An 11,898-nucleotide genomic window follows, 5' to 3' on the forward strand; every position below is an offset into this window, starting at 1 on the left:
CATCCAAGATGTAGATGAGTTTGTTTCTTCTTTGGAATGATTTTGGGGAAATTTAGTTGCAGTGAATGGGTGCCGTCAGAATGAGAGTCCAAACAGCTGATAAAAAAAAAAACATCACAATCATCCAGTAATTCACATGACTCCAGTCCATCAATTAATGTCTTGTGAAGTGAAAAGCTGCATGTTTTTAATACTCAAAACATCAAGATGTTTTTTTATTATTATTATTATTTCAAACTGTTGCTTCAGACTAAAATACGAGTCCTCTATTCATAATATTGCTTTCTCCAATGAAAAAATCATTACGTGGAGAGAAAAATATGTACAAATCAAGCAGCATTTACAAGTGAAAACAGTCCAAAGCAGTACTAAACAAATTTGTTATGATGTGAGAGGACAACAGGGGACGGACTTTTTAACTGGACGAAGTGTCATTATGGATTATGGACTCATATTTTGGCTGGAAGTGACAGTTTAAAGTTCAAACGCCTTTATGATGGATTTGTTTCTTATAAACATGCAAATTTTCACTTTAATTGATGTCAGACGTTAATTGATGGACTGGAGTCATGTGAATTACTTGTGGATTATTGTGATGTTTTTATCAGCTGTTTGGACTCGCATTCTGACGGCACCCATTCACTGCAGAGGATCCATGGTGAGCAAGTGATATAACGCTAAATTTCCCCAAACATCTTCTACATCTTGGATGGGTGAGTATATTTTCAGCAAATTTTCATTGTTTGGGTAAACTATTCCTTTAAACCATAATTAACCCCAATATTATAACCCGTCTCTTATTTTGTTTTTCTTTGGGTTTCTGACAAGTCTGGTGAGATTCACCCAAAGTCATAGTTATTGTAAATGAAGAATCTTACTTGTGGACACAGTGAGCAGCTGTAACTATCCATTGGTTGGTGATGACAGATCCTCCACAGATGTGGCGGTTACTGTAGTAGAGACTCACTTGCCAGGGCCATCTGCCAAGAGTGGCTTCCACTCCTCCAACAATCCTAGGTAACTTTGCTCTGGTACCGCACTCTACAATGAAGCAAATAATCACACTCAGCCACAGATAGACAGTGTATATGGATAGTATGTATTATTTCAGACTAATATATTAAGACGCACCAAAACATTTCAGTGCTATCACCTTTCCTGTACTACAGCTTACCCTGCAAAAAAAAAAAGAAAAAGAAAAAGTGTGACAGTTGTTGTTCTGGAAATTCAGAATTTGTATTTTTCTCGACTACCTGAAACGCCATAAACTCTCCAAATTGCTTTGGTGTTCTGAGGTGATTTGGACAAATCCGTCTGTATAGTTCGGCCCAATATCAGTCAGATTCACCCCTTTGTGCTTTGACAATCTGAAAGGAGAGATTATTTGACAACACTTGCTTTAGTTCATCTAAAAATTACAATTTTAACAACTCATTCAGTTAATTAACTTTTTCTCATTTCATTCCAAACAGAATTTCTCACTGTTCACTGTAGCCGTCAGATCACGCACTACTTTATGACACTTTCATTGTGCTTTTTCATCCTTTTTGGAGCTTGACAGCACTTTTCACTTTCATTTTAGGGAAAAGGCTGATTTTGGAAACAGCTCCATGATTCTGCAAAAAATCTCAACAGTAGAAGCCATGCAAGTTTGAAGTTACATGAAGGAGAGTAAATGATGACAGCATTTTTATTTGTGAGTGAACTATCCCTTTAATATCCCTTGAAATGTCTGTATGCTGCAAACGTCATGTTTTGAATTAGAAGGGAACATGACTTTAAAATACATTTCAATACTGCTGTCACTCTATGAATGGTTGACCTACAGAAAACAGCCACAGCTGGTAGTCAAGTGAAAGGTGCTGAGAGCAGCAAGTGTGTGTGTGTGTGATCCAGCTGTCAGCATGCTCACCTCAGATAGCCCAGTTGTCGACATACAAGCGTTCCCAGAGAGGAGTTCCACCTCTCGTAACATACGGGCAGCCACATCTGTAGCTTCTCCAGCTGGATCTCCAGAAGAGAGTTCTCAGCACTGATCCTGTAAAACACTGAGCCCCATTCAGTCAAAATCCCTCCTAAAACAACATACTGTAGCACAGTGAATGGGGCTGCTGTTAGGGGATATGATATTTAAACTGAATTTGTTTAGAGGATATATTAAGAAATCAAAGTATTTGTTGATGTGTTGAAATTGCAGGTTTAATCTGTTCATTTACATGAACCATCCAAATGAACAGATTCACTACACTGAATCAGACTTTCCAATGCTCGCCACACAAGTAACCATTTAAGATAAACCAATTCACTAGGATTAATCAGACTTTTCAAGGCTTTTATATGAAGGGGAGGACAATTAAAGATTAACAATTCACTAGAATGAATAAGACTTTCCATTGCTTAATATGAGAGAAATTACTGTTTAGGTGTGTGTGTTTGATTATCCCATTTGCTCAGACATTAAAAACAGCAGTATGTATTCGAAAAGCTGCTTTAAAAGTTACGCTATTGGGCCACTACGTTGAAAACAATTGAACTATTTTCACACTACTCAAAAAATGTGCTCAAGATAGTACTAATGTTATAGAGTTACTTGGTTTTAGTTAGTTACAATGCCAGCTGCATAGTCCACTTAATTTTTACTTCCTCTCCCTTTAGTTTGCTTCTCTTGTTAATGTGTTTGTTACAGCTTTCGCTGGTCATTGTTTGTCACTTTGTTTATAGTGCCAGTGAGTTTGGATGAATGTCCACTGTGCTGTTTACCTGCTGGGTCACTGTTGTTTTTGCAAAATGTGCAAATAAAGGGACCTTTATTACCTTTCCTGGTGTCCTTCACAGAGGTGTCCTCGGTTACATTGCAGAAGGATGTGTCTTTGGTGTCTCCTAAACTCACAGGGCTCTGAGCTGAGTTTGGCCTTAAGAGAATTTTCACTGGAAAAACATTAAAGACGTTAAATGCAGAAATATTTCATTTGAGTGCTACTGTGTCTATACATTATAAGTGCACGAATTTCACCAAAGCTTTTGAATTATTTAACTTCTTACCTATGAACCAAACTCCAATGACAACACCTCCCAGCAGACAGAGTACACACAGAGCTGCAAACACTCTCACCAGTTTATGGGCCGACACTTTGCCAGACACTTTATTAAATAATAATAGTTGTTCAAGAAATATCAAAAAAAAAAAAAAAAGGGGGAAAGAAAAATAATCTCCCCATATGCACATAGTCGTTAAAGACACCTAATATGAAGTGGGATTGATGATGATGATTGAAAGAGTATTACTTAGAAAGAATAAATAATTACTAAAAATGATACTGAAATAATCTATATCTAATATAATATAATGTTATATAATATAAAACTGTATGAAATAGAATCAAAATGTAAAAAAAAAAACTTTTTTATTGATCTTTGCAAATGCTTTTAAAGGAACAGATGTCTGCTTAGCTGTGTGTTAGTAAATGACTTGCCTGGATGGAGAAACTGTAGCTCTCTGATCCAGGTGGGATTATTCTGGCCCGTCTCAATCCTGTCCACCTGCAGATGCTCTGGATGGAAAGACTGTCTGACCACAGGATTCTCAATCACTGCCACAGCATCTCTGCTAAGACTCTGTAATAGAACCACTGATATGATCAATCTCAGTGTCATATTGCATATCAAAATAATGTGTCCTATTCTGTTCACATTGTATACTAATGAGTGCTCAAGTGGTGATAACCCTAATAACTTCATAGTGAAATTCTCAGACAACACTGCTGTATTGAGCCTTCTGTTTGAACATATTGATCCGTCAGTCTATTTTTCAGAGGTATCAAGGTTTGTAGAATGGTGTGATCTAAACCAATTAGTTTAAATACAAAAAAGACTGAAGATATTATTTTGACCCCAGCTCAGTAGGAGATTGCACTCCATCACGGCATGGTTTGGTAACCTTATAGTTCTAAGCTTGCGCATTCGGTAAAAATTGCAATATGGAAGATAGGGAAAAGAGAATATCACAAGAGAATATCACCTAGAGTTGTTATATGAACAATCGGTTGTGAGGGAAGCATATAAAGTTTTAGCTGACCCACTGCACATATTGCATACAGAGTATGAATTGTTGCCCTCTGGAAGACATTACAGAGTACCAGTGTGAAGGCTCAATTGTTTTAAAATATTTTATACCTACCTCAATTAAAATGTTAAACCATAATTTAACATGTTTGTGTGTGTGTGTCGTTGTTGTTGTATTTCTTGTACTTACTGTATTATTATTATTATTATAAATGTCAATGTAAACGCACCTTGAGTCCCTATGGGGACAATAAAGTGTCTTTCTTTCTTTCATTCATACAATAAGCCATGATAAAAGAGATCTGGTTTAATGTACTGATGTCAGTAAATTAACTAATATTGACCTTTGCGTTCACAATAAGGTTCCTACTTGTGCTGAGTTTAAATATAATGAACATATTGACTTTGTCAAAATTTGTACGGCAAATAAAAAAAATGCAATACATCTTTTGTCTCCATTTGTTTTTTTAATTATGGATATATATTTGTGACAAATCGTAGGCTGTTGTAGGTCATGTGAAAGATTTTTTTTGTTTAAATAGGTTTATATTTGAATATGCCTATTACATACACTATTTCAGAAAATAGCACACCGTTTTAATTATGAGCTATCAAGGAGCACTCAGAGCACAACACCGGTAAATGTGTTTTGTTGTAACTACTCTTTTGCTACTCTAGTGATCTTCTATGCAGTAGTATTATAAAGTTATTGCTATTTCAGGTAACACTGTATATATAAAAAATAACTTAGAACAATAGCAATGTGATGATAATCAATGTGATAAGCTGGCTTTAGAAATGCCACTTCCTTTATTTATTTATTAAATATGTATACAATATTTTTCCTTGATAAACAATCAAATAATAAACTAAATTAAATTTATTGATTAATTGACACTAAAGATCTGAAATTATCACGTAAACAATAGAATATATATTTTTTAACATACTTATTTCTACAGGTTACAAACCGGTTCTTGTTTGAAAACACATTTTAGGAAGGCTCACCAGCAAATAGAATCATTCTAGCAGAAAATACTCATATAGACTGAAAATATAACACAGACATTATCGCAGTCTTGCAAAATATAGCACATACTGCTGAAAAAAGCATATTATTAGATATGTTTCTGTATTTGAACATGCTGGGAGTAACTCACCATGTTTTGGTTGTTTGGATCCAGGTGTTTCCTGGTGGGATCTGCTCGGACTGCTCTCTCATCCACTCACCTCCATTACAGCAGAGATGCTGCACACCAGCAGCTGTCTGACCACTGAGCAGAATGCAACTCTGGATTTTCGCTCCACAAAGAGACAATGAGGTCAGCAGTGGAGCAAAGAATGAGCCCGTTGTTTTACCAAGGGGGTCATGGGGCCTATCCTGACTGCCTGAACCAGCCCTTTGTAAGGCCAAAGATATCCACCTGTTACTGATAGGATACAGACTGATTAGCACCACTTTTTACCTGTGCCAGCAGAAGTGTGTCATGGAGCTTACCTGACAGTTCACAGCTTCTGGGAAAGGGTTGTAATTACAATATGTTGAAAAGTCTCATATCAGGATATAAGAATTTCTAAACAGACAGATGGAGAGCAAGTGTGCTACAGAATTTCAGTATTTCTTTTTGTATGGTGTTACATGTTGCAGCGAGAGCTGATTTATTTTCTCCCTTGCAGTATCAGAGAGAGAGGCAACCACATGGGAATCCATCAGTGATCACAAAAACAAAACTAAACTAAACTTCCATCTCTGAAATATTATGAAAAGCAAAACATATAAGCATCTTAAAACCATTTGATCAAGAAAAGAATAACAGATTAACCCTCAAAATACTTAACCATGAAAAATGTATGAATTAAATTACAAACAATAAGATTATTAATAACTGTATATACAACACTGTAACTGTAACTATTTGTAAATGTTGAAAAGGCTTAGTAATTTTTTTATGGTTTCTATTTTTATTGGTGGACTGCACTGAAAAAAGGGAGACTGGTCACCTGTTAGATTTATGAAATTATATTTAGTATATTTTACTAAAGGGTTTTATGTTCTTAAGTAAAACGTGATAGCATTGTGTAGACTGCACATTATATGCAGAAAGCGTGCACGAACATTTGTTTAAACGTGAATAATCTGTGTTGATGGAACACAATTGTGTAAGTGGCTACCAAAGCAAACAATTTGTGTGCAACCAATGTCCACTATTCAATTGAGTAAATCCAATGAATTATTTTTTTCAGTGTGGGAATTATTGACAGCCGTAACTTTGTCCTGCCTCCAGAGTTTGATGCAACTTGTCATGTTCTGCTTAACCTATTTAACTGGCAGCATTCCTCCAGTTTTCACTGAGATTGCAAGATGGTGGGCTGCTCTAAGGTGACTGAAACCCTGCAACAGGAGGTTGTCCAGATGAAGGCCAAAGGGATGACCCTTTCAGCCACTTCAAGAGAAGCTGGTCATTCCAAATCTGTGATTTCTAGAATATTGCAGCAATGACACTAATTCATTCAAGTCCCCCAAAACGGCTGGTTGTCCACGTAAGACAAATGCACAAGAAGACAGGATAATGTGGAGACTCTCATTGGGGAATCGGTTCAACACTGCAGCTGGAATTGCTTGCCAGTTCATCGATGAACAGGTTATGGATCTGTCTCGGCACACAGATTAAGAGAAATCGGACTGAAAGCGCACTCTGCAGTGATGAAGCCTCTCATTAGCAGAAAGCATCAAAAGGCTAGGCTCACGTTTGCTGAGGAGCATGTTGTGTGGAGAGAGGAGAACTGATCCAAAGTTCACTTTAGTGATATGAGAGCAAGTTTAATTTATTTGGGTCCGATAGGAAACATTATGTTCGGCATCAAACTGGGGAAAGATTGAACCCCAAGTGCATAAAGAAGTCAGTGAAAGGTGGCAGGGGAAGTGTCATGGTTTGGGGGATGTTTTCTGCAGCAGGAGTTGGGCCTCTTATACAGCGCAAATGTTTATCAGAACCTCCTTCAGCAACATGCGGTACCTTCTCTGCAAGCATCTCCAGCCTGAAATTTTCATGCAAAACAATGTCCCTGTCACACTGCAAAATGGATAAAGAAGTTCCTTGAGAGTCCTGATCTAAACCCGACTGAAAATCTCTGGAATATCCTTGGCAGCAAAGTTATGGCTAAGAAACCCACTACAGTTCCAAAATATGGAAGAGACAGGAAGAATGGTGGACCAAGATCACACCAGCGCAGTGTGAGAAACTAGTGATGTCTTGTGGCCGCAGATGTGATGAAATCATTCAAAACAAGGGCCTCTACACTTCCTGTATTTTTGACAGCTTTAACTCTCCCAAATGTTAGTTGTAATCTTCTTTCATGCTACAGTGGTTGCAGTTCTCTAATTTTGATCACTGTGTTTTCCACAAAATAAAGTTTTTTTTTAAATGCCTTGATTATTTTGTAAAACATGTTAGAAGAACCGTGGTATACCCACAGCTAATATTCCTTCAAATTTTGAGCGATAAAGATGAACAATATTTCAGAAAAAAATCAAGTATTTATATTTGTTCTCTAATTTTGATCTCTATATACTGTATATATAGACACTTGTAACTGTATAAGGACTATAAATATTGTACATTCATTCAATCATTGTACATTAAATTACTTTCTCATATCCAATTTACTGTAAGGAGAAAGCTGTAATTTACTGGTTGGTTTACTGGTTTCAACTGTGAGAACATTGAACTACTTGTTTGAGCAGCCCAACCAGCCTGAAACAACAACACTGACACAAGACTCAACTGACTCAAGACTGAGGAAATGTTCAAGAGAACGGTCTGAAAACATTATTTGTGCAATTATAGGCAAAGAAATTGAATCAGAATAAAATTTAAACTCAAAAGTCTTCTTTTATATATATATATTTTCGTGCCAGCTGTTAAATAGTACAAATAGGCTACTCAGATCAGAACTGCATAGTGGAAAATTTTTAAAAGAAAATTAACTTTTTTCCATCACCACCACATTTTCCAGGAGAAAATAGCCTACAACCACATCCAGATGCATCTTGTGATCTCCATGGCTCTCGCACTCATCAATTCTGATATTGCCTATTTTTTCTTTTTTTAATGGGCTGATTCCGATACCGACTGCTGATTTCGCAGATGAATTCGCGAGAGAGCAGAATTCAGTCAGCGAATGCGCCCACTTGACAAAACTCCAGCATTTCAGCATTGACTAATCTGGACGCCTCTGACTGGCCATTGCACTCAAGCTCAACAGACTCGTGTGTGATTGGTTATATTGCGCAACACAAAACGGCCCAAACATGAGCAGATATAAATATAGATTTATTCGCTATAGGGGCATTCTTTATTCTTTTTTTTTCATATTCTTTATTCTTTTTTTTTTTTTTTTTGGTGCAATACCATTCCAAATTCAATTCAATTCAAATTTTTTTTGGATCTGTATCTGAACTTGTATCTGAACTGTAAATATTTTTTACAGTAATTTTATGGTGTAATATTACCATAGGATTTAAAAAATTCTGAAGATATCCTGATTTTATAATAAATTTATTATTGTTTAATCACAGTATTTCTGTCACGATCACCAGCTGGAGTGCCCTTGATAACCACCAGAGGGCACTCCATCCCATACCTCTGTCAGTCAGTCTTGGACTTCATTTCCCATAATCCTTTGCCCGGACTCATTAGAACTTATTGGCCCTGTTCCAAATGGAACACTTCATGTGCAGTTTCGGTCTTGCGGATTTACAATGGCCGCCGCGTGCGCGTGTCCGTTAAGTCCACGAGAACGTAGGGTGTCCCCTTCGTCATTTTATTGTTCAAAAGGGTGCTTGCGAGCGCCCCTTTTGCGGCCGTTATGTGCCCTCGATCATGCCACCAGTGCGGGCTCGGCAGAAGTGCGGCTCGAGGGTGCATAATGGCCACAAAGGGGGCGCTCGCGAGCACCCTTCTGAATGCTAAAATGACGAATGGACGACAGTCAAGATGATAAAACTCTCTCCAAGATGATTCACTGTTCCTATTATTATACACTTGATCTGTAGATAAAGATCAGTGGTTTTGCATAAAAGGACTTTTTTCACTAAATAATGTTTTTTCCACTAAATATTTAGATTTTATAAAATTATTGTGCATTTTTCTAGAGTAACTTTTGCTACTGAATTATCCACTAACCTAGTTTATAGGTGTATTTTTTTTATCATATTATGATTATATATTTATTAATTTGTTGTTTTTCTTTACAATGAAGTTGTCTATATGTGGTAGATTGTGTTTACCACACAAAAGAGTGATGATCAGGTCAACACATTGAGGTATAGTAATTGTACACTGATTAAAAAAAAAAACTGCTGGTATCGGATCGGTATCGGCATCGGCAGATACTCAGAATTTCTGGTATCGGATTGGGATCGGTTCTAAAAAAGTGGTATCGATCCAGCCCTAGTATCGATATTGTTAAAATTGTAAAAAAAAAAAAAAAAACAGTATCGCATCGACTGAAAATAATTTTGGTATCGTCCATCCCTACTATGCACTAAGAATGTATAAAAATACATAATTACAACTTAATATAACACATGCTATTTGATGATAAACACAAATACTAACATTTATAAAACAACAAAAGTACAAATTTGAGTACAAACACAGAATAAAATTCACATTATTAACAGTATCACAGTGAAACAAAATTTTTAGATTTTCTGAAGGAAATGGAAGTGGTTGCCAGGGCATGGTTATGCAGTTGTTAAGGTGTTCTGAGTGGGTTTACATGCATTGCTGTGTTGTTGCTATGGTTTAGGGTGGTTGCATAAAGACCAGAGTGAAAAGAGCCCTGCACCCCCAATCTTTCTGATTTTTGGTCTCTGCATAGTTTGCTGTATATGTAATGTTTTGTTGTATTGTGGATCAAAATGTATTTGTAGTAGAACACTGTTAATATTTCTAAGGCTTCACTTTTCACTGCCCTTCTGTAATATCCTTTTGTTATGCGCACATCATAGACACACCTAGACAAAACCAAAACTAGACCTTGGCCACATTGGTAACCAAGCGCAAGCACATCAGAACACACACACACACACACACACACACACGCACACACACACACACACACACACACATATGCACATCTTACATATCTGAGTTCTTTGATTGGATATCCAGGACATTGTGTATGCTATTTTAAGAATCTTTGGTATAAATATGACCCATCTTACTTAATGAAGTTCAGAATGTTATGGTAGTACACTGGATCTGTGCCTGCTTGTTCATTCTCCCAGAATTCTGCTTTGCTGCTGCTACACACCACAGGGGTTGGTTCACCTGTTTCCAATTAATGATTGATAGCATAAAGGCTACAGATAGTCACCAAAAATTTAATCTAACAGACACTCTCACTGAATAGTTGAGAGCGGTTCTTGAATTAAAGGGACAGTTCACCCACAAATTGTTATTATTTACTCATGCTGTTCCCAACATGTGTGTGTACATGTATCTATATATCATACACTATATATCCAGACTCTCAGTTAGGTTGTCATCGATACAATCAGCTGTGCCATTATTTATCAAATTTACCTGTACTTTTGATACTTAAGTAGTTTTAATATCAGTTACTTAAATACTTTTACTTAAGTATTTTTCTTATGAGCAGCTTTAACTTTTATTTGAGTCAATTTCCATAAAGGTATTTGTACTTTTACTGAAGTATGAAGATTGGATATTTTATGCAACACGTTTCCATGTTTTTGAGGAGGCACTCCCTTCCTTGCCTCCTCAGAGAATGTGCCCCGATTAAGTGAGCTGATATTCTACATTCCACTCAAAACACACAACATACATGCTAACAATGAACACCCACACCTACCATGTTTTTATAATGTATGGGAAACAGTGATCAGCATGGTTAACAATGTCATCCTCGCCCTGTACCAAACCTTGCATTAGACATTAGACAAATAGTATGCAATCTTAACACATTAAAGGGGTCCTATTATGCTCTTTTACAAAGTCTTGATTTTGTTTTGGGGGTGTACTAGAACAGGGTCTCATACTAGGTTGTTCGAAAAACACATTATTTTTCACATATTTTACATTATTACAACACCTCTCTCCCCAGTCTGGCATGAACGGCTCGAATAGTTCCTGTATCAAATGAAGGCCCGCCTTCTGAAATACGAAATGTGCTGTGATTGGTTAGCTGGGCCAGTGTGTGTTGTGATTGGCACCACTCGGCGCCTTGGTCGGGAAATTTCAGGTCCCTTACCATAGCCGCCTGCGAGCTTCAGAGTAAATATTGCATCAAATCAATTTGAGCGCCATTTAAACCCGGATGATTGTAACCACTCTAAAGCCCTATTCGCACGGGATTAGTATTACCTGGTGACCTCCAGTCATTTGTATATGCTCAAACAGCAACATTACAGACTAACTAAAGTTGAAAAAGTGAAAAAGCATAATAGGACCCCTTTAAAGAATACATGGTAAAACTTTAGATTAGGGAACATATATTCACTATTAAATATATAGTTTAGTCTTGAAACTCTAGATGGCGCAGGCTGATGTTTTGTTAATGTAACATGATATTCAGAGAGTTAAACGACTTGGCACAAGCTGATTGGTTCATGCTGCATATGCAGCCAATGAGCTTACTGCCTTGCATTTATATGGCTGGCTAGCATTCACTAGAGATTCCTGCAACGCACTTTCAGAGTTTCTCTGAAACCCTCCACCTTCCCCAGCTCCACCTGTATAGATCTGCTACGGGGTTATTTTATATGCTATTTGTGCAGCAGCAGCATGTCTTAAATACTCACGGCAC

At 37.0% G+C, this 11,898-nt stretch overlaps 1 protein-coding gene across 1 annotated transcript in view; it reads right to left on the minus strand.

The window, feature by feature from the left end:
• The window catches only part of LOC107717179 (transmembrane protease serine 5-like), a 19,734-nt gene that overhangs the window by 2,994 nt on the left and 4,842 nt on the right, over positions 1–11,898 (minus strand). Inside the window, 10 exon segments of the mRNA XM_016523856.1 lie at positions 879–1,041; positions 1,132–1,175; positions 1,254–1,367; positions 1,913–2,048; positions 2,815–2,928; positions 3,043–3,141; positions 3,474–3,615; positions 5,223–5,243; positions 5,246–5,486; positions 10,295–10,400. Of these exon segments, the coding sequence (XP_016379342.1) occupies positions 879–1,041; positions 1,132–1,175; positions 1,254–1,367; positions 1,913–2,048; positions 2,815–2,928; positions 3,043–3,141; positions 3,474–3,615; positions 5,223–5,243; positions 5,246–5,486; positions 10,295–10,400 (1,180 nt within the window).

The sequence above is a fragment of the Sinocyclocheilus rhinocerous genome, unplaced genomic scaffold (genome assembly GCF_001515625.1).
Source record: "Sinocyclocheilus rhinocerous isolate Xijiao unplaced genomic scaffold, SAMN03320098_v1.1 scaffold3738, whole genome shotgun sequence".
Classification (NCBI taxonomy): domain Eukaryota; kingdom Metazoa; phylum Chordata; class Actinopteri; order Cypriniformes; family Cyprinidae; genus Sinocyclocheilus; species Sinocyclocheilus rhinocerous.